This window comes from Rattus rattus, chromosome 1, assembly GCF_011064425.1.
Source record: "Rattus rattus isolate New Zealand chromosome 1, Rrattus_CSIRO_v1, whole genome shotgun sequence".
In the NCBI taxonomy this organism is placed as follows: Eukaryota; Metazoa; Chordata; class Mammalia; order Rodentia; family Muridae; genus Rattus; species Rattus rattus.
In genome coordinates, this window is record NC_046154.1 from 139,499,579 (window position 1) to 139,527,499 (window position 27,921).

Sequence of the window (27,921 nt, forward strand, 5' to 3'; positions counted from 1 at the left end):
TTCCTAGTCTAGAATAATTTCAAACAACATTCAGTTTTCTTTATCAAGTCCAGGAAACAACCATATCAGAAAATAATCTACTGTATTTTTATGTTGATACTGGATTAGCATAAACAACATGTCATTCCTGTGAGTCAACGTATTGTTGTTATTGAATGATGAGGAAGCAGCACCTTCCTTTATAGGACTACAGAAAAAAAACCAGAGTGCTAGGCTCAAAACAGGTGGGTAGTCACCCACTGCAGCCTTGGGCATGCTCAGTGGGACTGTCCAGGTACATTCTGTCTATGAAGAGATAAACTTAGAGACCAACATATTTTTGTCATCTCAGATGTCCTAGACTCTGTTCAATGTCTTATAATTTCATCAAATTCCCCCAGCAGCCCTAAAATGATTTTTAATGAGGCTTTCACTCAATAGGAGGAAACTTGAGGCACCTGGAGAAACCATGATTTTCCCAAATAAAGAATTTTGCAAATAAATGGTTTGGTTGGGATTCAGAATCTATCCTATTAACAGGACAGGTGCTTGGATGCTGGAGACATCCTGAAGTATTGATTTAGAGTAGCTAAACTTCCTACCCACCACTCTCCAGAGGCTTCAATCCTACAGCAAAGCATGATCACCACCAGGGAGAACAGTGTGGTTGAGAATACTAAATTCTTACTGGTGCCTCCAGCCACTGGCTATTCTCAGTCTGAAGTTTCAAAACTGATTAATCCACCTTATCCTTATTTTAAGACCCTAAATGTTCATCCTGCATCACTTGCATCACTGCCATCTCAGTTCTCCTGTGAAATCCTCTCTGATCAACATCTGTCCTTGGCCTACATGGACACTTTGACTTGCCTCTTTGTATTTTTATTTTTTATTTTTATTTTTTTATTTGCTGTTTGTTTGTTCCTCCCTCCATTGGTTGGTTGGGTTCAGGTTTTTTCTAATAAAATGTTTAAGAATTCTCAAACCATTTAAAAAATAAAATTTTAAGATTATTTCAATATATGTTATCTAAGAAGATACCATGTACCAAGTTATGATTATATATTTGGGTCTACATTAACAGCTCGGTTCTCATTTTATATGGTCATACAGTAAAGCTTTCTGAAACTCATAACTAAAGTTAATTTATTTTGCTATTGACTTTTCTTTTTATCCAGGTTTTGTTTCACAATGTCAGCTAGAGACATTCAACTATGAACAGGAAGACTTGCTTCTATAGCTGGTTACTGCTGGCTAAAAGCTATGCCAGGACTCAAAGTAATGACATTCCCACCGTTCCTTATAGTCTAAGACTCCTCAGAATGTAGAGCTGGGTTCCCAGAACTGACATCTGAAGAGAGTGAGCCAGGAAAGGGCAGCAACACCTTTCAACAGACAATAATTCGTCATTCTGTTATATACTGATAGTCAGCAAGCTCAAACCTGTCTTGGTTGATTCTTTCTTTTCAAAGGACAGTGGCAAGGTTCCAGAAGAGCACATGGGACAAGAAGAATTGTTATAATTTCAAACATTTGTGATTACATCTGATTTTTTTAGACTTACCTAACTCAACATTGCTTTGCAACCTCTTCAAGCAGAACCGTCAGCCTCTAGGCCAATGGTTATTAATTGGGAGAGAGCTGTTTAAATACATTCAGTGACTGTGAAGATATTATTTTTGTAGCCCCAACTGTATACATGTGTATTGGGGGAGCATCTAGTATGCATAAGCAACTATTCTGTTAAACTTCCTGTTTTGAGGTTTCAACAGCACATCACAACAGAGTTTGTTACAGTAAAATGTCAATAGTACCAAGGTTAAAACACATGGCCTCTGGTTCACTCTGAATCCTTTGGTGTTCCAAGTCATACTGTGTTCTCTGTGTAAAATGAAGTTAATTTAGAAATTGGCTTTCATGAGTGCTTCTGCAGATACTGATAATTTATTGTTATGTTATGGTATCACTGTCAAAATCCATTCCATGGTTATGTTCAAATATAGATATGGTCTGAAATATGGAAAGACACAAAACAATGTTATAAAATCAATGTAGCATAAATGAATATCCAAATAGTAACTATTGAATGTCAGGAGAGATAAGAATTAAACCATATGGACTTGATCTACCATTTCACTTAACTCTTCTTGGCTATGGTAAAGTATCTAGGAATCAAATTCTAAGACAAGGGGTTGGGGATTTAGCTCAGTGGTAGAGCGCTTGCCTAGGAAGCACAAGGCCCTGGGTTCGGTCCCCAGCTCCGAAAAAAAGAACCAAAAAAAAAAAATTCTAAGACAAAACAAATGCTGATTTTTGCTAATGGGAATCTATCAAGGTTTAGCATCTCCCATTTTTAGTCCAAATGTGTTCAGACATTGGCTACATTTTCCCATTTAGCTCCACTAAAATTTGGTGACATATTTGCATTATTGGTTATAAGGAAAAATTCTCACTCTCTGGCATTTAGTTTCTTGCCATTTGATACTGATCTAAGATACAAGACTCTGAAGTACCTACTCAAGTGTCTTCCTGGGCACGAAACAAGAATGATCCGGAGAACTGTATATCACTTCACTATTACCCACTTCATTACAAAAAAGTATACCCAGAATGATTCAGAGCAAGGAAAAAACATCAGAATGTGTAGTGTTAGTTTAGGATATTTTACATCCCAGTGATGCTTAACTGAAACTAATTGTACATTTAACTTTATTTTCTCAAGTAGACACTACTTGGGTACTAAGGCTAACCAAGCATGGATGGACAAATAGCCTTGAGGAGGACAGGGGAAGTATTTTAATAGTCGTTATAGATAATCCACTGCCAAGAGTCATCAAGGAGAAACTAAAAAAGAAAAAAGAAAACCAGCAGTTGATTTTCCTGAGATGGTTCTACCATGGACTGTTGAAGTTATTGACAGATTTGTTACTCTAGGCAAGACCAAGAAGGTTACATTTTAGGAAATATTCCTCTATTAATATGCATTTCCTGTTTTGTTACATATGCTTAACAATCACTAGGTATCAGCCCACCTTTTTGAGCAGATCTCTGTGCAACAATGAAAATGCACTGCCTTGTTGTGATGCTCTATAAAATGAAGAATTGATTTCTTAATTATTAATGAGGATTCTATAAGAATTTCTAAAATATATTAGTAATTATTAACTCTTTTATAATAGGACTGCTATTAAGTCCTCTCTGATACTCAAAATGGCAGTGAGAACTCTTCAATTGCTGGTCTTCAAATGTTAGCAGTTAATTGCTCCTAAGGTAGCAAGCAGGCATCTACTACTCAGAGCACCAAGAGGTTGAAAAGCAATTAACCAAATGTTGTAAAAAGGGAACTAAGTATTTAGGTACAAGGACAGAAGATAAAATATTGACTGGCTTTATCTACACAAAACTTCACCAATACCTTAGTCACAAAAATTATGGTTTTTAACTCTCTATGAACCCATAGATAATGAATGTTTAGCCAGATAATTCTCGTAATATATATTCATGTAAACATTCTCTCTTGTATGCTTTATATTCAATTTATGATTTGAATTTATTTTGAACTTCTAGTGAACTTTTGTTCTCATAAAATGGGTACAAAGACTAGGAAAGATTACATTGGTAGGTATAGCATTAGGAACATAGCATTGGGAGTAAAGGCATTGGGAGCAAGAGCATTGTTATATCAGGGCAGGAGAAGGGAGCAAGATTAGACGGACAATGCAGAGTGGAATAATTTAGAAATTATAAGGCAACTTAAAAATTTAATAGAACAATATGCAAAATGCAAAGAAAAAAAGAGGAAGCTTCAGAGAGAGCAGAAGGAACAGGCAGGCTTCTTACTATGGGACAAAACATATCTTTTCTTAATAGTAAGGCAGGCTTAGTTTTACTAAGGAGAACAAAGCTTTCTTCTTACAAACTTAGGTTTAATTCTGTTAGCAATAAAATGATAGAAGCTTTATCTTTCTCTAATAAAGATTGAAGCTCATTTTTTTATTCAGAATGAGTGAGTTCTTTCTGTACTAGCACTTGGTCTTTTGCCCTCTCTATATATGTAAGTATAAGTGTGTGTGCATTAGTATGTAATTATGAGATAAGTATGTATCTGGGCACAAATGGTTTGAATAGAGATTTATGAATTGTGTGTATGAATTTATGTGAGTTTATCTATATTTGCTTGTGTAAAAGGTTTTCCTCCTTCAAGCATGACTTTCTTTTCCTAGTTCAATAGGAGCTTATTGAATGTACCCAAAGCCTGACAAGGGAGAGGCATCTGGACAAGAGGAAAAAGTCTCTAGCAATCATTCTTTACTTCATCACCTACTATTTTATGATAAGGTGCTAAATAACAGAGACTGTAGCTTCTGGTCTCAGAGGAACTCAAACAGGCAGGTCACAAACGCATCAAAGTGACATATACTTAAGATAGGTAAACATTTTCTTATTAGACAGCAGCCTTAAATATCTCACAAGACCAAGTCTCGTCCCTGCCAATAACCATACCTCTCCACAACCTCAGAGGAACAAAGAAAGAAGTACCAGTGCTAGCCCCTGGCAATCCACCAAAACACTAATATTTACACTGTGAAGAGTTACAATGACTATTAGTAACAGGTAAGTACTCAGAGTTTGAAATCCCCCAAATCAAATATTTTGTGAGCATGTAAAAAAGCTGAGTCATAAAGTGATTATATAGGATTCTTGAAAATTAAGTCTGGTTTTATTAAGCTCCAGTGCTCTGGAGGCCGAGGCTGGAGAATTGCCACAAATGTGTGGCCAGCCTGGGCTATACACCAAGTTTGATAAAAGCCTGTTACACATAATGAGGATACTGTCTCAAAGATAATAGTTAAAAACAAATTCTAATACTTGTTCATCTCCTTAAAATGCTTAATAATTGAACAAGGTTCTTACACTTTTTGAGTCATGATTTTCTAAGATGGTATTTTGAAATTCTCTCGCTATCACACAACTGAATTCTGGATAAAGTACAATAGAATCCCAAATTTCCAAATACAAACAAACAAACATAACTAAACGAATAACAATACTAGTAGTCAGGGTTCGTTATCGGAAAATGGATAATTAGAATTCAACAAACAAGTAGGTTGGAGTCATACTTACACCAAATGCCAAAGCTCTACTCCAGGAAAACATGAGGCCACAGTCTACACAGTGTGAGAATGACAACTGAGAGGACAAAGTAAGCCAAAGGCACAACTCTAGGCTAGTGGTCAAAAAGCAAGCCTAGCTAAACTCCAACCTAGATCCTCAATTCTAGATTTTTAAGGAAATATTATATGGACGTCTGAGAAGATGGCTCCACAGGTAAGAGCACTTACTGTGTAAACACGGGGACCTAAGTTCAATCCCTCAGGACCACCTCACAAAAGCCTAGCACTGTGGGGAGCAGAGACAAGGGGACCAGGACTGCTGGGATCCAGCATACATGAATACTCCTAATGAAGACATCCTTTCACTTGGGCCAGGGACAAAGCAAAATACCACAGACCTAAAGACCTGGCCTAATGAGTTAGAGAAAGAATGCAAAAAAATAAATCAGAACACATTGAAGATACATCTGCACACATACTCCATTGATGACCAAGATCAGTTAGATGCAGCTCCTTTAAGCAACAGCTGCATTGCCTCTCAAGATAAACCACCTTAATTCAAGTTCTAAATCTACATTGGACATCTGTGCTACTGCAGCTAGTCGGAAAGAAACCCGTTCCATTTAACATGCTTACTTATGAAATAGAGTAAGGATACTAACTGCTTTATGGTGTTATTACAAAGATCAATAAAGGTGAGCTAACAAAAAAGCTTTATTATAAAGCATACTAAAACTGTGTTTCCATCTCATATTACCACAGTACACTGGAGTCTGCATAGCATATTTAAAAAAGGAGGTCAAAGGGATACAAATTGGGAAAGAAGAAGTCAAAATATCACTATTTACAGATGATATGATAGTATACTTAAGCAACCCCAAAAGTTCCACCAAAAAACTACTAAGCCTGATAAACAACTTCAGCAAAGTGGCTGGGTATAAAATTAACGCAAACAAATCAGTAGCTTTCCTCTACACAAAAGATAAACAAACTGAGAAAGAAATTAGGGAAACAACACCCTTCATAATACTCCCAAATAATATAAAATACCTTGATGTGACTGTAACCAAGGAAGTGAAAGACATGTATGATAAGAACTTCAAGTCTCTGAAGAAAAAAATTGAAGAAGATCTCACAAGATGAAAGGATCTCCCAAGCCCATGGATTGGCAGGATTAATATACTAAAAAATGGTCATTTTACCAAAAGCAATCTACAGATTCTATGAAATCCCCACCAAAATTCCAATCCAATTCTTCATATAGTTAGAAAGAGCAATTTGCAAATTCACTGGGAATAACAAAAAACTCAGATTAGCTAAAATATCCTGAACAATAAAAGAACTTCTGGGGGAATCACCATCCCTGACCTCAAGCAGTATTACGGAGCAATAGTGATAAACACTGTATGGTATTGGTACAGAGACAGGTAGGTAGACAAGTGGAACAGAATTGAAGATCAAGAAATGAATCCACGCACCTATGGTCACAAAGGAGCCAAAACAATCCAATGGAAAAAAGATAGCATTTTCAACAAATGATGCTGGTTCAACTGGAGGTCACCATGTAGAAGAATGCAAATCAATTCATTCTTATCACCATGTACAAAGCTTAAGTCCAAGTGGGTCAAGGACCTCCACATCAAACCAGATACACTCAAATTAATAGAAGAAAAAGTGGGAAGAGTCTCGAATACATGGGCATTGGAAACATTTTCCTGAACAGAACACCAATGGTTTATGCTCTAAGATTAAGATTCGACAAATGGTATCTCATAAAGCTGCAAAGGACACTGTCATTATGACAAAATGGCAACCAACAGATGGGGAAAAGATCTTTACCAATCCTACATCTGATAGAGGGCTAATATCCAACATATACAAAGAACTCAAGAAGTTACACTCCAGAGAGCCAAATAACCCTATTAAAAATGGGGTACAGAGCTAAATAAAGAATTCACAGCTGTAGAATACCTAATGTCTGAGAAGCACCTAAAGAAATGTTCAACATCCTCAGTCATCAGGGAAATGTAAATCAAAACAACCCTGAAATTCCACCTCACACCAGTCAGAATGGCTAAGACAAAAAACTCAGGAACAGCAGATGCTGGCCAGAATGTGGAGAAAGAGGAACACTCCTCCATTGTTAGTGGATTGCAAACTGGTACAACCTCTGGAAATCAGTCTGGAGGTTCCTCAGAAAATTGGACATTGCACTACCTGAGGACCCAGCTATACCTCTCCTGGGCATATACCCAAAAGATGTTCCAACATACAACAAAGACATATGCTCCGATACGTTCATAGCCACCTTATTTATAATAGCCAGAAGCTGGAAAGAACCCAGATGCCCTTCAACAGAGAAATGGATGCAGAAAGTGTGGTACATCTACACAATGGAGTACTACTCAGCTATCAAAAACAATGACTTCATGAAATTCATAGACAAATGGCTGGAACTAGAAAATAACATACTGAGTGAGGTAACCCAATCACAGAAAAACACACATGGTATGCACTCACTGATGAATGGATATTAGCCCAAATGCTTGAATAACCCAAAATGCAATGCACAGAACACATGAAACTCAAGAAGGATGACCAAAATGCAGATGCTTCACTCCTTCTTTTAAAAGGGAACAAAAATATCCATAGGAGGAGACAGGGAGGCAAAGTTCAGAGCAGAGACTGAAGGAATGGCCATTCAGATCCTGCCTCACATGTGGCCCACATATTTACAGCCACCAAAACTAGATAAGATGGATGAAACTAAGAAGTGCATGCTGACAGGAACCAGATATAGATCTCTCCTGAGAGACACAGTCAGAGTATGTCAAATACAGAGGTGAATGCCAGCAACAAACCACTGAACTGAGAACAGGACCCCTTGTTGGAGGAATTAGAGAAAGGACTGAAAGAGCTGAAGGGGCTCGAGATCCCGTATGAACAACAATGCCAACCAACCAGAGCTTCCAGGGACTAAGCCACTACCTAAAGACTATACATTGACTGACCCTGGGCTCCGACTGCATAGGTAGCAGTGAATAGCCTTGTTGGGGCACCAGTGGAAGGGGAAGCCCTTGGTCCTGACAAGGTTGGATACCCAGTGTAAGGGATTGTTGGGGGGGTAGTCATGGAGGGGGGGTGAATGGAGAGGGGAACACCCATATAGGAAACAAGACCTGTGGAGGACATGTGATGTTCGGAGGGAATATAAATAGGACTCAACAGACTGTGAGAGGGGCTGTCTTATAAGCAAGCTGTGCAATGCTTCTTGGTTTCATGTCTTTGCTGATGTTCACTTCGCTACGAGAGGCACAGTCTCTCAGGCCTGTCTGTCTCTGATAGGTCCTATCTGTCTCTGATAGGTCCTGTCTGTCTCTGAGGCCTGTCTATCTCTGATAGGTCCTGTCTGTCTCTGATAGGTCCTGTCTGTCTCTGATAGGTCCTGTCTGTCTCTGAGGCCTGTCTGTCTCTGATAGGTCCTATCTGTCTCTGATAGGTCCTGTCTGTCTCTGAGGCCTGTCTATCTCTGATAGGTCCTGTCTGTCTCTGATAGGTCCTGTCTGTCTCTGATAGGTCCTGTCTGTCTCTGAGGCCTGTCTATCTCTGATAGGTCCTGTCTGTCTCTGATAGGTCCTGTCTGTCTCTGATAGGTCATGTCTGTCTCTGAGGCCTGTCTATCTCTGATAGGTCCTTTCTGTCTCTGATAGGTCATGTCTGTCTCTGAGGCCTGTCTGTCTCTGATAGGTCCTGTCTGTCTCTGATAGGTCATGTCTGTCTCTGAGGCCTGTCTGTCTCTGATAGGTCCTGTCTGTCTCTGATAGGTCATGGCACCACTGCTGATTCATGTTTGCCATCCTCATTCTACCAAACTGGGCTGCTGGGATATTCAGGAAGTCCTTCTGAGTGGATGGAGCTGCCACTGCTAACCTGTGAACTGCAGTGCTGATTTCATGGTAGTGAAAATGGGATCTGCTCCAAAGTAGAATTTCTAAACAGGTCCATTTCCCCTGCATCCTTTTTTCCCCACTACCTCTGGTAAGTGGTGGGCTAGAAAGGAGGTTAAAATTTTTAAGAACTATCATTAAAAGTAGACTTTTAAAAAATTGAAGCAACATCTCACCTCTCTGTGAGAAAGGAAACAGAAAGTTGGGGCCAGAAGACACAACACCCCAGGCCCACCCTGTGGGTCCATTCTACCCCTCTGCAAATGCCAGAGTGCTTGACTGCATCTCCCTCTAGGAGTCTGGGCTTTGGGGAAGCATCATAGCACTGCCCAGTATAGGGGTAGACATAGTCTAAGACGGGAGAGGCCAATATTGGGGTTTACTTACTCCTGGACATCTAGTTGCTCCTAGAGTGCTACTCAGAGGAGTCAGGGACAAAGGATAGGGGTCCACAGGCCCTTCATAAGGCCAGACTGTTGGGGCCCACAGGCTGAGGACAGCAACTAGCTTGAGGCTGGGGGAAATGGGGAACTCCAGGTTATCTCATGGTGATTGTCCTGGATTAGCCCATCATTTAAGGTAGCAGTGGGTGTTAGAAGCACAGAGAGGCCATCTACTGGAAGGCTTAGGCTGCAGCTCTGTAGGTGAAAGACACTTCCATACTCCCCACAGTGGCTTTGAATGAAAGAGGCAGTCCATGTTTATCTATACCATTTATTGAGTGTTCATGATGAAAAAATGGATACATGCCAACTTCTCAGGGTGGACCCAAGATTAAATACCTTTTGCAGGGAGAAATGTCTGGGAAGGGAAGATTATTGACTAAACCCTCCAGGCCTCTTCGTGCTTCATTAGCATGGAGAACTCTGTCCTGGGGCTACATGACCACAGGTCATGTTTTCTTACCTAGGAAGTATAGCATGTGTTTCAAGCCAAGAATGTGGCAGGGAGCAGGGAGGAGCCCACCATTCAGGTGTGTGAGTACTGGAGTCTCAGACCCGCTGTACTTCACCAAGTTTCCTGACATGGTCCATTGTACCACTCCACCCCACCAGTAATCTATTTCATCCAAGTATGCGTCCACATGCTCCTAAAAAACACTACTAGATGGAACAAATTGTTTCAACATGGGAACTACAGGGAACATTTTATACCCACAATGCTACAACCCTACCCTGGTCACTTCAATGTACTTAATGCAACTTCACATGTCTCCATGACCTTAAAAGTCCTAACTGTGTTCAACAATCCAAAGTTTCGTCTTAGACTCAAGGTTCTCACTTAATTGTTCACCCCTAAAAACTGCTTAAAAATTCAAATATCAAAACAAGGTATGTACTTTCAATATACAATGACACTGACTGAAGGCAGAGGACGGAGACCTTGAGCAATGACTGGAGCCAAACAAGATGGAAATCCACCAAAGGCAAACAAAATGCCTGTCTCCTAACACATGATCCAGAGTTCATGGCAGCATCTTTAGAGCTTGCACTCATTTGGGAAACTCTGACCTTATAACCTTGCTAAGCAGAACACGTGAACTCTCTGTGCCAGCTCTACTCAGTGCCTTCCTTGGCACTTGGCACTTGGCAGTTAGTCCATGTTCCCAGGCTCTCCAATATCCTAAGTGTGCACTGAAACTTGGGCATCAAATTCTCAGCTTCACGCACAGCCTACACAGAAGCTCTGCAGAAAACTCAATTTTGTTCTAGCTTGCATCTTCGTTAGCTTTTGCTAGAACACTGGTATAAGCTCTACAAACTTAAAATATTAAATTCTTCATATCTACATCACCAGGACTTCATGAATGATACCAATCCTTCTTCTGGGTTGGAATGTATGAGGACTCCTTGAACCTGAGCAGTAATGGCTCTTCAGTGTCATTTGAACTGAGGAGAATATTTTCCTTGGCGGCTGTCTAGTCAGTGTTCTGTTGCTATGAAGAGGCATCGTGACCAAGAGAACTCTTATAAAAGAAATCATTTGCCTGTGGGCTTGCTTGCAGTTTCAGAGGCTTAGTCCATGTCAGGGAGCATGGAAACACAGAGGCAGGGACTGGAGCAATAGCTGAATGCTTTACTTCTTGATCCACAAACAGGCAGGCAGGCAGGCAGAGAAAGAGACACTGGGCCTGGTGTGAGCTTTCGAAACCCCAAGCTTAACCCTAGTGACATGCCTCCTCCAAAATGGTCACACTTTCTTATCTTTAGCAAGCAGTTCTCTAACTAAGGACCAAGCATGTGAATGTATGTGCCTACGGAGGCCATTCTCATTCAAACCATCACAATGGTCTTATTCTACATGAATGAAGTAGTTTTGACTTCCAGAGTATTATCTTTCCATGCATTCTCCTTCATAAATAGATTTACATTTTTTATACCTTGGAGACATCAATGCGTGGAACACAGCCTTAAAGTCACCTTTCCAGTTTCTGAGTACAAGGTGTAACATTTCTCTATCACAACTACTTCCATTTTCTCTTTGTCCCCCTGTCCACGCCTGCCTTTAAAATTTTCAAAAGTCACCGGCATCTTTCCTTATGAAACTTTACATTTTACAATGTTTTGTTCCACATTTTGGTATATTTTTCATTGTAAAACTGGATAAATGGAGTGAACAAAAAAAAAAAAAAAAACATGCCAAGGCCCAAGTTCTTGGCTATTTTGAAATGTCATAAACAAAACAAATTGCTCCATAAATTCATCCTAATTGAAATGTTCAGGATATAGACAGAATATAGCCAGACTCTGCCATAATGTACTATAAAGCCTTAGTCTAATTTCAAAAAGAATCTCTGTTCACTACCTTGAAACTTTATAAGGCTGGTCTTCCATCCTGACCTTTGGCCTGTTAACCTCTGATTCTGATAATATACAGCTCCTTTACTCCACAGCTAAAAAGTTTGCTATAGTCTTCCCTCAAAACCAGCTCTGAAATCTTATGAACAAGATGGTCAGGCTTATCAGTCTAATAACCTTGTTCCTTGGTACCAATTTTTGTATTAGCTACTGTCCTAGTTTGCTTTACTGTTTCTGTGATGAACACAATGGACATATGTGATTTGAGGAGGAAAGGGTGTATTTCAGCTTATAACTTCAAGATCCTAATCTGTTTCTGAAGGAAGTGAGTGCAAGAACTCCAGACATGGACTTGCAGCAGACACCATGGTGGAACATGCTCACTGGCTTGTTATCAGGCTCCGGTTCATTTACCTTTCTTATACAGCCTAGATTCGTCTCCTATGGTTTGTACCTTGGTGGGCTGGGCCCTTCTACATCATTTACTAATCAAGAAAATGCCTCCACAGACACTTCCTCGGTCCAAACTGATGGATGCAGTTCTTTTAGAGAATTTCCCTTTTCCTAGGTGTGTTTTAGTTTGTATCAAACTGACAAGCTGAGGGTAACTGTGACAATTATTTTCTGTCTCTCTAACAAAATCATCTGACAAAGTAACTTAAAAGCAGGATTTATTTTGGAACTTGAGATGGTACAGTTTGCCATGGTGAAGAAGGCATGGGAGAGTTCGGCGTAGCAGAAGGTTACAGTTGAGATTTCTTGTAAATCAGTGAACCAGGAAGCAGTGAGCGTGGACTGGGCTAGGCTTTAACACTCAGTGCCTGCCTTCTAGTGAGCCATGTCCTTCAGCTGGGATCAAATCACCTATAGGTTCCAAAACTCCAAAATGCACTCTCAGCTAGAGGCCAAGTCTTCAAACAAGTAAGCCTGCAGGAGATGTTTCACATTCAAATCATAGTGGTCATTGACAAAATGCTTTCGACATTACAGCCGTAATTATGGTCGCCTATTTAGAACTATTACTCTTCAATGTTCACATGTGCTCTCTAATTTTAAGAAGTAATGTATACATTTTCAATTTAGAATTCCAGCTCAAGCCTTTTATTATTTAAAAATTTGTAATTTGTCACAGACATATTAAATCCCTTAAGATTACAGAAAGTTCCCAGAACATTGGTGAAATTAAGCCTAGAGTATATACATGCACAATGTTTTCTTATAAAATCATAATAAATAAAATATAACCTGAAGTACAATTTCTAATATCAATAAATTCAAGTGCTAGCTTTTTTTTTTTTTTTTTTTTTTTTTTTTTTTGGAGCTGAGGACCGAACCCAGGGCCTTGCGCTTGCTAGGCAAGAGCTCTACCACTGAGCTAAATCCTCAACCCTTCAAGTGCTAGTCTTAATGAAGACTTTGTCTTTCAGTAAATTTAATGAATACAATCTTAAGGAAATTAATATCAGCATGAACCTTGCCTAGTTGCAAATTATTAAAGAACATATGCATAAGTCTTTAAGACATAGAGATTTATTAACCTGTTATGCATACTAATAATTAGAATTTATCCATTTGATCAAGATGCACATTAAAATATAAGCATATTAGTAACATGATTTCTGGTTGATCTGAAAAAGGACCTGATAGAAAGCTACAAAAAGGACTTACATAAAGATTTTAATCCAATATAAAAGCACAATTAATAAACATAATTACTTCAGAGTGGGTAAGATGACAGAGTAGTAATTTCTTAAGCATATTCTGTAAATGAGACCAGCCAGGGTAAAGAAAGCTAACCAATTCCAAAGAGACAAATGGAGAGAAATCATAGAAAAGCATGAAAGAGGTGACAAGATAGTTAAGTAGACAAAGAAATAAAAAGTTAATGTAAAAATGTAGGAAATAGTCCCCAGTTCCAGTTTAAAGTCCCTGTGGAAGTTTAAGAGAATGAAGTAAGACAGAATCCATGACATCAAATTGGCACTATTGACAACAGGATAACCCCACAAGTATCACATGAGTATCACAAACCTTATGCAGTAGAGAAATTTGGTATAATAATTACTCCCTGTACATGGTGATCATGATTTTAAATCAACTATGTCACTGTGGATAGACTGAAGTACTGTATACCTGAGTACTGTCTTAGGGGAGGGGCTATTGCTTGAGATTGCTTTACTCTGGAGACCTGAAAAAAGGGGGCACTTGCAAGGGAGCAAGCACAGAACACCTTGCCTATGTGGAAGATGACCAACATGTTGATGATTAGGGTCACAATTAGAAATTCTTAGAACTCTTCAGTGTTAATGAGCCCCAGTAATGGACACAATATTGATGGTTTTATTCTCTGATGTAAGTAGTAAACTCCATCTCCATTATGATTACAACAGAGGTTAATATCTCTAAGCTCAGCATCAGAAATTCCACAGCTTCCAGAACTGTGTCCGTGCCAAAAATTGTCTATTGTTGGATGAAAAGGGGAGACTTGAGCCCCACATCCCATGTACCCTTCAATGTTACCTCCCACTATTTAAAAAAAAATTGTGGAATGAAGCTGTGAAACAAGTGGGTCAAGAAATGGGTGCCAATATACAAAAGAAGAAAAGCCTACATCCTAAACTGAAATGGCTGAAATGTCAGACAGTAAAATTTCTAGTTTAAAAATTACTCCTTACATCAAAGAAAATAACAAAGAGAGAAAGAAAGAAAGAAAGAAAGAAAGAAAGAAAGAAAGAAAGAAAGAAAGAAGGAAGGAAGGTAGGGAGGGAGGGAGGGAGGGAGGGAAGGAAGGAAGGAACGAAGGAAGGAACGAAGGAAGAAACCAAAAACCAAATCAAAACAAACCGAAAATTATAGTCTTTTCAATAAGTAGGTGGTGGGTAAACTGATGTCCACATTTCGAAGGATGAACTTATATACCTAGCTCTCACCCTGTAAATAATCTATTCAAAATGGAATAAAGTCATTAATGCAAGACAAAACTTTACAGCTACTAGAGAGAAAACACTTAGGTCATAAGGCTAGGAAAGACTTTCTGAGAATCAGAATCCCAGATCCTAGAAAATAATATCAGGACTTGAAGAATGAGAGGGCATAAAATTAAAAAGCTTTTGTACAGCAAAGGAAGAATCAGTACATTGAAGCCTACATACAGTGAAAAAGCTCACTACAGTCTTCATGTGGTAAGGCATTAATGTCTAGAGTACAAATAAAACTCTAAAAGTGGGCTGGAGAGATGGCTCAGCAGTTAAGAGCACCCGATTGCTCTTCCAGAGGTCCTGAGTTCAATTCCCAGCAACCACATGGTGGCTCACAACCATCTATAAAGAGATCCGATGCCCTCTTCTGGTGTATCTGAAGACAGCTACAGTGTACTTATATATAATAAATGAATAAATCTTTAAAAAAAAAACCTCTAAAAGTAAGTGCTAATAGAACAATTAGCTCCCGCAGTAGGTGAGCAAATGAACTCAACAGAAAGTTTTCAAATTATGGCGTACAAGAAACTAGTATATGGGGGTGAGGGGAGGTTTGACAAACTTGGCCATAAAGTCTAGCAAAATCAAACTGTACCATCATCATATCTCAAACCTGTTAGAATGGCTATCAGCAACAACAAATAAAGCAAAACAAAACAATTTCGCATAAATGTGTGAAAGGGAACCTTATACACTCTTACTGTGAATATTAACTAGCTAATCACTTATGGAGAATTCTTACAACCTAAAATTAGAAGAAACAGAGAATTTTCCTATGCCACCCTTAGGTTTGTACCCAGATGAAACAAAGACTGCACAAAATCGAGATGCTCGAACATCCTATTGTCCTGCAGCTGTGCTCACAACTGAGTCATGAAACTAGAACAAAGAAGATGTGGGATACACACTCAATGGGGCTCTCTTAACCGTAAGGAAGAATGAAATCATGTCATTTACAGGAGAGTTCTTAGAATATGAGACCATCAAATTAAATGAAAGGGCCAGATTTGGAAAGACAATTTCTGCTTGTTTTCTTCTCATATGCAGAATACATTTAAAATGAACAAATCTCATGAATGCCAGAAAAAATGAAATTGGAGACAAAAGAAGGTAAGGGATGAATATAATCAAGAATGTCATGAGGAAATCAATTATTTTTTATAAATAACACATAGTAATAATATTTTAGAAACATAAAAAAACATTTTGAAGTGATTGCTTCTCATAATAGGAGGAGCAGAATTTGTTCTTGTCAGCTTTTTAGAAGTATTTCGAATTTTATGGTTTTTTTTCTTAAACTCACTTAAAGTATTTCTAATCAATTGTCTAATCAATTTATGTGCCATAAAATGTGCAAAGCAGGAAATCTGGAAATATTAAGAAATTATTCTAGAGGATTAGAAGATGAAAAATACATTTACCATTTGCTTCCTCTTGTATTTTAGATGGATGATTGGTTTGCATTTCTGCAAAAGTAAAAGTGAAGGGAAATTAATATTCTCTCTGGTTGATGGCATTGTAAGCGAGAAGGACAACAAGGAGTATGAATTTAACTGCTTAACAGTGACCGATTCACCAGCTGATTCCTTCTGCTAGGTAGGGTAAGCAGCATCAGCAAGACACACTTCCATGTGTCTGTATTTCCTCTGGAGGGGATAGCTATCCATGTCACACTAGCAATGGGGACATTTTGGGACATCATGGGAGGCCATCTTCCATGATGTACAGTTGTAACAAGATCATCTTCTACCTTCTTCCACTGAGAGTTGCCTTAATCCTCACCTTGACAATAAAGTTCAATCTCTGAATGCATTAAGCCTTGGGACATGAAGGGAATCCACCTGAAGAAAATGAAAAACAGAAGAAAATAAGGAAATCACTTTCTTGGTTTTTCTTTTTTTTACCTTCTAGACATTGCCCTCCTCCCAATCCCCCATCCAGTATCCCATTGCTCCTCCCTCTTTCACCCTAAGAGGGTGGTCCCCAATCCAGCAGACCTCCCCCTTCCCTGAGACATCAAGTCTCTCTAGGATTAGTTCATCTTCTTCCACTGAGGCCAGACAAGCAGACCTTTGCTATATATGTGTAGGGGTGGGGGTGGGGGTCTCAGACCAGCCTGTATATGCTGCCTGGTTGGTGGCTCAATCTCTGAGACCTGTAGTTCTTTTAGACAGGACTAGCCCAGCTAGTGTATGCTGCCTCCTGGTTGGTGGCTCAGTGTCTGAGAGATCTCAGGTGTCCAGGTTAGTTGAGATTGCTGATCTTTCTTGGTTGGTAGATCCTCTCCCCTCTTCCCTTCCTCCTACCTTCACATGGCTTGACTCAAGGTCATATTCACTCTAGACTCTCCCAGATGACTGTCTGTCTCTGTCTGCGCTCTCCCTTTTATCTAAATAAATCTTTCCCTTCACCATTCCTAAGAGCAGTCAGATTCTTCCTTTTTTATTTCTTCCTTTCACTCACTCCTTGTTGTGTGATAGCTGAAGCTCATAGAATAAAATGTCCCTCAACTGGGTTTCTCAGCTTCAATTTCTAGCTCCCAGTGAAAACATAGGAACTGCAGCAAGCTGTAATGGGTCAAACCGGAACCCACTCATTGCCTGGGGAAACTTTTCACAGAAAAATGAAATGTCACCATTTTAATCTTTCCTCTGCAGAAGTCTGTCTTGTTGTCACATGCCCTGATTTAAAATCTTCCCTTTGATGACTAAATTACATTAACCTTAAAACTCATTGAAGCTATAACTACTTTGGAGAATATACATAAACTAATAGTGTATGCTAGCAGCTCCCCAAAAATTAACCAAATTTCTGAGTCATAAGCTTTCTGCTGCAGAAAAATGTCAAAACCACTCTGACCAGGACCAGCAGGTCATTCTTCAGTGTCAGGATCCTAAGGTAGAGGACCAGGATATCAGAAATAAAGAAGGTAGGAAAATTGGCTCAGGATGTCTTTCATAAGCTCTGTTTTTTTTTTTTTTTTTTTTTAATCTTTATTAACTTGAGTATTTCTTATTTACATTTCAATTGTTATTCCCTTTCCCGGTTTCCGGGCCAACATCCCCCTAACCCCTCCCACTCCCCTTCTATATTGGTGTTCCCCTCCCCATCCTCCCCCCATTACCGCCTCCCCCCAACAATCACGTTCACTGGGGGTTCAGTCTTGGCAGGACCAAGGGCTTCCCCCTTCCACTGGTGCTCTTACTAGGCATAAGCTCTGTCTTAATGTCAAGCAAGTTTATTAAGAATCACAGAATCTGCTGTAGAAGTGGCTCAGCAGTTAAGAGCACTGGCTGTTCTTCCATAGGCTCTGAGTTTAACTCTAGCAGCCATAAAGAGGCTCACACCCTCCTGTGGCACTCAGATGCACATGCTGATAGAGCACTCATATACATAAAAATGAATACATCTTTAAAAAAGTCAATAATCATAAAAATTACAGAATCTTATATATACTTTTGCAGAGGGAAATGAAATAGAGTCAGGATAAAACTATCATACAATGGGAGCAAGTTAGTCAAAACTAGTTAAACAATGTTGCACCAAGAGAATGTAGGCTATTTCATGTGACTCAGATAAAACACGATAGTGATAAAAGTTGGTTTCTCACTATCTAAAGCTGCAGTTCCCATCCCAAGGTCCTACCCCTGGGTCATTATTGACTCAGGTGAACATTCTTGATTTAAGACAAGGAACTGGATTTCTCTAAACACCAGGACCTCAGGAAAGCCTTGGATCAGCCTGCATCCCAACACTAGACTCAAAAAATCAACTTTTCTTTACTGATTTTGTGTTCTTGGGGCTTAGTTTTGCTGACTAATTCACAGAGTGATTTGTTGACTAGCTCATGAATGATCTGCCTCATTCATAAAACTGTTGTCAACCTGAAACGAAAAAGCCATTGGAAGGATTTCATGTGCTATAAAGTAGTACAGAAATGTCATGATTGTGCCCACCCAAAACCACAGTTACTGCTACACTATTTTCAAATGAACATCCATTTTTCTTTCTGTCTACTCAGTGAAGACCTAGAAAGTTTGATAAATACTGGGGCTATAAGAGCAGCCAAAATATGGATTCTGACCTGGGCTCCAACTATCAGAGAAATATAAAAATAATATGCATGATAAAACATGGTAAATGTGACAGTAAGTACATCAGCAGTATCTAGTCTCCTTTCCTCCTTACAGTAAAGAATATGACCAACCCTGAGTAGCAGCCATGAAAGGTAAGTAAAAATGAGCCAAAATATTTCAACAAAGAATCAACACTGAACTGAAGGCTGAATGGTAGGCAGTTGCCTTATAGGCACTGGAGAGGGTAGGAATGGCGACAGAGTTAGATGCCAACAGTAGCAAAAAGCAAATGATGGGCTGGATTCATGTAAACTGGGCATGTAGTGAAAGCTGTAATCCCAGAGTTTAATTCAGCAGGTGAAGGCAAATCTTCAGATACACAGTACATGCAAGGCCAGGACCATATGGGGCCTTCTTTCTTAAAGCACACACACACACACACACACACACACACACACACACACACACATACACACACACAAACACACACATACACAAACACACACACACACACACACACACACACACAAACGGGGGAAGGGGGAGATGGGATAGGACTTTTATCTCCCTAAACCTCAGTTTCTGCATGATAAGGAAAATAATATACTTATAAAATGGTAAAATGGGATTAAACACATATTAATTAATCATGATAACAGAAAGTGATAAATGAACAAGAAATGTTAGTTATTGCTCTTGAGTCTCATTGCCAAGTGCAGTATTACATTCTTAGCAAATGTACTCAGGGTGATGTTAGTAAAGTAACAGAAACACATCCTTTCTCAAGACAGACTTTGAAGAGGTGGACCTTGTGTTTTGATGTTGGCAGCACAATGAGAAATCTAGATTAGTCAACCAGATAGACTTTCATAAGATCTTGGCCTAATAGATCTAGAAACTGTAATCAAATTTACCTCACAAAGAAGCTACACAGTATTGCTGAGGCTGGTTGAAAATATGAGACCAAACTGAAGCTGTGACTCAACAATATGGAACAAGACACCATCTAATCAAAGAAAGGCAGAAAGAATACTATTCAGTGTCTGATTCCAGCATGGAGCCTACAGTCAGTCTCTCTGTCAATCTCTCTCTGTTTTACCTTACCACCAATTCTTCCCTCCAGATCTGCTCATGAAGACAGCGGAGCAGACTGCAGTGCTCTAATGATCCGTCTGCAGTACATACCTCTCTTTTTCATGTGTGCTTCTGCATACAGCCAAGCCCCTCTATTCTTTCATATGTATGCTTCTGCAGACCTGTCTGGGCATGCAGCTAAAACCCTCAGTGCAAACTTTGGTTTATACATAAAACAGTTAAAAGTTAACTAACTAGGATTTGGAGTTAAGATTTCTCTATTAGGTCAAGAAGGTTTTCCAAATCTACAAACAGGAGGCTGGAGAACTGGGCTTTGAGGAAAGGATGGAAAGGGAGTAGAATACAAGCTGATCTCCTGAAGTTTGCTTCCCCAGGTTACTGCACACATGATCCACACACAAGCAAGTGAATATATATCACCCCAATTACTAGTAAGGACCTTTTCACTGGTGTCAATGAAAATTCAAAGTAAAGATCATGATGAGAATAGAAAAGATTTGGGTGGCACTACCAAAAACACGTGAGCTGCTATTACTGGACTCTTCACTGCTTTAACCATCCTCCTCTCCTTACCTATTCAGTAAGTGACCTCTCTCTGGCTCCTGGAGCCAATGAGGCCTCCAAGGTATCAATCACCTGGAACTCTGTCTGGCTTCCAAACCTTGGAATGCCCACCACATAGACATCTGCCTACTATGTCTGCCAGGGCCCTACCACATGGGCAACTCTCTATTTACTAAGCCTGTAGCTTCTTTATGCTCTCCTAGCCTCTATCATAACGGATGGGTGGGGTCCTGCTTGTTCCTCCTTGTCCTTCATGGATACACTGTTCTACATCCCTCAGCTCCCTCCTGGAATCTATTGGAACCCTCCCTATAGTGTAGTTTATTTTGCAACCCATCCTCTTTTTCTAATCAGACTCAATTCCTACCTCTATGAAAGTCTTGCTGTCTTACTATAAAGAGCTTGGCCTCAGCACAGCTCAGTGGCCATAAATGGCACACTTGAGGTCTAATTTCTTGTAGATTATAACAACTTCTCCCACTGCGTGAGCGAATGATCCCAAAGTCTCTTATCTCTAAGATTTTACAACTTTCCACTCTTAAATCTTCTATCTCTACAATGTCTCTGTGCTCTGCTCTCAAGAAGTCTTTTAATATTATTGTGTAAACACTCTTTATCTCAGAGTTTGTAAGTATCTGTTAGTATGGTTAAAAATAATCTGTAAACTTTATAACAGAGAGCGTAAAACTTGAAACCAAAAGGTGAATCTTAATTTGTCATATGTGACTCATCTCTTCTTTAGAAAAATAGGTTTCCTTATTGTATATGTAATTTGGACTGGACTCTTGTTTAAAAATAGATCCACTAGGAAAATAGATATTTTAAAGAGCAACCATGTGACTTGCGTCCATTCTGGTTGATAACCTCATCAAGATAGAAGCAGCCATGTGACTAGTAGCCATCTTGATTAATGTTAAGGGGTACATGCTTTGAAACTCCACTACCAGCTGGGCACGCCTGTAGTCCCAGCTACTCCAGAGGCTGAGACAGGAGGATTGCTTGAGTCCAGGAGTTCGAGGCTGTGGTGGGTATCTGCACTAAGTTTGGAATCAATATGGTGACCTCCCGGGAGTGGGGAAACACCAGGTTGCCAAGGGGTGAACTGGCCCTGGTCAGAAACTTCACCACCATCTTGGTTAAGATGAAAGTGTGATTTAAAGCAACTAGAGCACCAATTATAAAACTTCTTAGTCCTACTGAGACCTCTGCTTCTGATCATATCCACGTTTAGACTAAGGGGACAATAACAAGATATCTTGGGTTAAGATGGACTTATATGGTTAAATATAATCAAGGTTTATAAATTCCTAAGGTTATAAAGGCTTACTCAATGTAACAGAAATTGACTTAGATATTTATGTCTAACCACTTTGTGTCTTTGCCAAGTCTCTTCAATGCCAGAATAAATTTCTAAGGCTTATTCAGTTTACCAAAATCTGTCTTAAAGATATTTGTCTAAAGTTTTATTTTTGATGCTGAAAGATCTTCAACTCAAAAATTTTAAGACCCAAACTTAATAGGGATAAAACCATAAAATCTTAATCTAACAAAAGTTACTAACATGTAAACTGTTAAAAATAATTAAAATATGCAATTTAATGCTTGCTCATCTTATGAATTGTCAATGTTTTTATGTTCTCAGAGCTGTGCTCATAGCCATTCTAAGTATAGATATAATTCATTTAATGACAAGTTTTATTTAGCCTCCTATGTGTTGTCAAGGTTAAGCCTAACACAAGTAACAACAAAAAAAAGTACAGTTTGTTTAATACTTTATAGTAATACATGCATACTTAATAGATAATAGTCTGTAAACTCTTCAGAGATTTGCTGAATATAGCATTTAAAATGTTTAATGAAAAATCTCCACGCTAGACAGAAATGCCAGCTCTTAGAGTTGACCATAAACTCTCCAAGGGAGATGTCACCTGGATTGTGATAACACTGTCCAGTGGGAAAAGAATTGTCCCATGCCTTGCCAGCTACCAAGGCACTATTCAAACTCAAGAAACTTTTTGTTGGTTGCCCTACTCTGCTGGCCAAGGTAAGTTCATTTTCCTGAGTTCCTTCTCAAAGGAAACTCTCTAAGACCTTCTGGGTCTGGCAGCTAAAGGCCAGTTCTGCTAACTATACCTTTGTCAGGAAGCTTGCCAGCTACAACTGCCTTTTCTTCATATGTAAAAATCAGGCCTTAGGCCTCAGGCCTCACTTTCCTAGGCCTTCAGCTGAGACCTAGCTACCAAACTCTAAGACTTGATAAAACTGACAGATTTTTGTCAGGGACCCGACATCCGAACTAAGCAAAGCTAGAGCCCTACCCTGAGCAAATTCCTGTGAAGGGCTTGACCTTTTCAAAGAACTTGTCCCGGGAAGACTGTTGCCTCAGTGTCTAAAGAGAATATCTTACAGTTTAGTGATTCACCTTATGTCCTTGGGCACTTCCCAGAACTCCCCCGCCCTAAGCTTCAGTTCCTGCTTCAATTCCTGCTTCAGAGCTTTAAATGCTGTACATTCCTCTCAATAAATGAGACCTTGACAACAGAACCTTGCTTGGTCTCCTTCTTTTCTCCCCCCTTGACCCTCAGGTAGCGCCTCTTCAGGACCCTGAATAACTGGACCTGCTGGACAGGTCAATTCTTTTAACCTTAAAAATTCTGGGGGGCTTCACAAGCTTTTACTATGACTCAAAACCTTGCTTCCACTGCTCCTTCTACAATAAAGATTTTATTACAGATTATAAACACTGGTAATACCAACATATTGAAAAAAATTTTTTTAAAAATGTCAGCTTGAAGGAATTGACTTGTATCTACCTCTCACAGATCAATTGGAATCCAGAGAAGTATGCCTGTCAACCAATGACTTTAGCTTCCATGCCTATTCCTAAGGGTAAAAATCTCTCTCTCCCGTGGGCTTGAGACTCCGCTCTCCCAACTACCAGGACTATGGGCCTGAAACTTTGAAGCATACATCCAAGATAAAAAAAAAATTTCCCTAAACTCTTTAACTTTACCTTCTGTCCCTGGTCTGTATCTGTTCAACAGATTTCCAGTCAACTGAAGACTACGAAATGTACTTTCCTAGCCCTAGGTGGTTCCACCAAACCTGGGCAGCAAGCAAAACCAATACCCACCTCCCCCACAGCCTGCCCTTTGAATAGCATCCCAACCTTCCTGTACTACCTCCAGACAGCAGCACCCCAATTTAGGCAAAAGATAGCTATGGAAGAAAGTAATCTGCCCTTTCATTATTGATAAATGACTGGACTATTGAATCTCAAACTCAGAGCTTCTCAGTACCTGTAGCTCCTCCCAGGACTTCTCACCTCACCCCTAACCTAAACCTCTCCACCCAGGGGCTGGGTTTCTGCTCCCCTTCCCTCAGCCTGATTCCTATATAACTCAGCCATTTTAGTTACACCAGTCTCTTGATCCTCTGGCCAGAGCACCTCCTTTGGTAAGTGACTCCTCTCTTGCTCTCCCTCCCCCCATCCCCCACTGGACTCTTTCCTCTGACTGCTTTCACTCTTGTATGTATGTAATAAAATATCTACTTACCCATGCTTCCATGGTAATCATCATGTTCTCCTCCTTTGATCTCATATTTTCATACAATATGTTTTCAGTGAGGAGCTGATTACCAATATTGAAATGGTAAAAGAAATCCTTGAGTCTATACTTCCAGCCCCACCCCCAAGTAAGCAGGATTCATCTCTGCACCTCATTCTGTCAGTTTCCCACCATCACTTCTTGTCACCTTCTCACCAAGGAATGGCTCAATGTGACAAAGAAGAGCACAGAAATATGTGACATGCTCAGAATAGCAAGGCATGATTAATACTGGCTTCTTTCAGAAAAAAAAAGTCAATGTAATTAAATGATTGCTCACTATCTCCTGATAATTTTTATTATTCTTTTTTCCCTATAAAAAGTGTTTTACGTATTTTTACTTTATCAAAGCATCTACATCTTTTCAAAGTCTATGTTGTTCATCATTTCCTTTTATTTCCAGAAAGGAAAAAGAAAATGATTTATCCATAGGTTAATTATTTTGAAAATAAGTGGATATATAAATTACGTTTAATGAGACACCTGGAGCTGTTCCTGAGATAGAGAACTAACATAGACACCTGGAGCTGTTCCTGAGATAGAGAACTAACATAAATCTGTGACCTCTAGGTTCCCCACTTAGAATTCTGTGATGCGCATCCTCTTTTCCCTTCTTTCTCTTATTTTTTCTTTCCAGAAATATTGACTAAATTCTCACTTGGTACACAAAACCATGCTGAGAATTAAAATGAAATGCTTAATGCCCTGTCCTTAAGAAGATTATCATCTGGTACCCAAGACAAACACTTCCACAATGACAGAGATGATGCATGGTACATACTGAATGGAGTGCTAAGTGAAACATTTGAGAGGGTTTTGTTGTTGTTGTTGTTGCTGTTCTTATTGATTTAGTTTATTTGTGTTTTAACATTTGAGGATTTTAAAGAAAGTAAACATGAGTTCGCTCCTTGTGAGAAGCCAGGGAAAAAAGCTTCATGGGATGGAGAGCTGCTTGTCTTGTACACGAAAGAGATTTATATAAATACGAGAGAAGAAAATAAGGTACTACACATGAAGTCTTGAGAAATGACCAGTGTAACCTGGAGAAGCTTTAAGGAAGGGTGCAAATTTGGCTTTACTTGTAAGAATTTTAAGACTAAAAAGTTAATGGCCAAGGAGGGTGGCCGATTCATTTGAAACTCATCATCACAGCCCTGCTCACAGAGGCAGTGTACAAGGTACTCCTATCAAATGGACTTATTTTAAAAAGGGCACTGCATCAAAGGGATGCTCCAGAGTCCTTTCCTGTCCTGCTCATCACAATTCTCTAGGAGTTATTTGTAAATTGACTAGTTTAGAAAACACTTCCTAAACATCCAAGATGGTTTTTTTGTCCTGTAAATAAGACTTTGTTTACAATTTTCTGCAGGTACAGGCATTTCCTGTGATCTTCTTAGAATGACTTCCAGAACTTGCAAAGCCATTAAGCAATGGAAATGTTTTGTGAATCACTACAGTAGGGGTGGGTGTAGGGGTGGGTCAGGATGGGTACAAGTGGGAAGAGGTGGTTATCAGGCTTGTAGAAGCTCAAGAATGTCTTGCTCTAAGATGCAGTCCTACTCAAAGACCCTCCAAGCAAGCATAGCAGCAGAGAGGTAGTCATGAAACAACATCTCACCATAGGTCAACTGATAATTTTCAGTTTTCAAGTTGAAACTATCTTGAGACAATTAATTTTGCTTTGCGTAAACTCTACATGAGGAAGGCATCATCTTTCTCTTTTTTTTTACGTCCCTGTGTTAATTCTAATAATTACTCTTTGGGTTTTGCTATTAGCACTTGAAAATGAGAATTAAATGATTATTTTGTTTATGAGTCACAGTAAGATTGAGACATAGTTAAACCTTTAAGATTTTATATTCTAAGTTCAAATATTCACCATGATATCCCTTAAAGATCATCATAACTTGAGTATACTATTATATTCTAGAAAACACAGTGGGGACTGAAAGTAAAAATCAAAGACATCTTCCAACATTGAGGTAGTCTATTGAGAGGAAAGATTAGTTAGGCAGATAAACACAACTGGTTAAACACATTAGATGCTACATCAACAGTCTATGTCTTGTGAAAGGTGATGATAGAAGTCATATGGAGTTCAGAATACACCCCTGGACAAGGCTACACAGCTTCTGGGAATGCTAAGTGAACTTTAGTCACCAGTGCCAAGAGTTAGGCAGATACAGAAAGGCAACACCAACTGAGAAAACTGGAAGCCAAAGAGAGCAGAAAGCACTGTCTGCAGGGCTTAGTTTGCTCCTGTGTAGTAGGGGGCAATTTCAACTTTAGTGAAGTCCAGAGGAAGCAAGGAAGGTCACACTAGCCTCCCAGTATAGACTGACCACCTTTGCCCACAGGGCCTGCAGTTATTTCAGTGATACCTCTGACTCTAAAGTAATCACTAAGAAGGTACCAAAGAGTTCATGGAGATGTTCAGACTTTTGGGTCTCATTCATTTCAGCATGTTATATTGATTAGTTCAAAGCATTTCATAATAATGTTAATTTTTAAAAAAAGAAACACATAATAAGAGAGAAAAGTCACTGAGGTCTGTAGAAGGAAAGATAGATTGGGGCAAAAGTAGAGAATCCAACTATACCATAGAAGGATTTATGATTTGCCAATGGTTAGTCTGATCTGTGGTACAAATGGCTTTATGCCTTTTTTTTTTCTTTCACTTTTATGCAAAGCATGTGATTTTATCCTTTGTCAAAAAGAAAAAGCGAAGGAGAAGTGGGACAAGAAAGGGATGGATGAAGAAGGGAAGCAGGAAGATGTGAAGGAAGAGTTGAACTGAGACAAGAACATTTTTAAGGTAATAATTATGCACTAAACATAAGCAGAGCCCTGCTTCTTCAGTTAGTATGCCTTATTCTCTGCTTCTCTGATGAAAGAGCTGCTTTGAGGAGAAAAGGCAGACACTGCTACCCTGTCTTTAAAAAAAAAATCTATTTTGTTTTTTAAATATGTATCAGTTGTTTGCATTTAACTATGAAATCTGTGTCTCGCTCCCAAAGGTAGGGTTATTATTTTGAATAACTTGTTTGTACAAGTTCATGTCAAATAATCCTATAAATGGGTAAAGGACATCACAACTGATGATGGTGAGCCTGGCTCAGAGTCTTGGCAATGCTGGCCTTTAAGCTTATTAGGTTACTATAATCTTATCATGAATCACAATGTTTTTATTAAATATAGATACTGACTCATTTTTAATGATTTCACCATTATAAACAGGATCAAACACTCATAATACTACATGAAATTAAGTAGTTTAGAAAGTGTGGAGCTTGCAGTGCACAATGTGTTGCAAGATTCACTCCAGTAGCATCCTGGAGGATTAAAGAATCCAGCCAAATGCCATCTGCACCAAGAACCTCACAATATTCGAAGCCCCTGCAGATGTAATCATTAAGTTCTCATTGGAGTCAGATGGGCTTAGTCCAATGCTAGTGTGTTATCAGAAAGACACAAATACTCCAAGTGGCAAAAATCATTTGACAATGGCAACAGGTTCTCAAGTAATTCTAGGAAGACCCAAAGAACATCAAGTATCATCAGCAACCACTCTCAACCAGGAGAGGCCACCTGGAATAAGACCCCACAGGCTTCTGGGGCACCATGACTCAGCCAACTCTGAAACACCTAAATTCCTGTTTTATTAAAAGTACCAAGATTTTGGCCATTTGTTACATCAGCTGAAAGAAGTTAGTACAAATAGTAAATGAGAACATACAACTCTATTCATAAAGTCAGTCAAAT

At 39.2% G+C, this 27,921-nt stretch overlaps 1 protein-coding gene across 1 annotated transcript in view; it reads right to left on the bottom strand.

Annotated features, from left to right (window-relative positions):
* Positions 1 to 16,587: 16,587 nt before the first annotated feature.
* Rp1 (RP1 axonemal microtubule associated) overlaps positions 16,588 to 27,921 on the bottom strand; it is a 241,262-nt gene continuing 229,928 nt past the window's right edge. The window contains exon 22 of the mRNA XM_032890524.1: positions 16,588 to 16,657. Within this exon, the coding sequence (XP_032746415.1) occupies positions 16,588 to 16,657 (70 nt within the window). The remainder of the gene's footprint in view (positions 16,658 to 27,921) is intronic.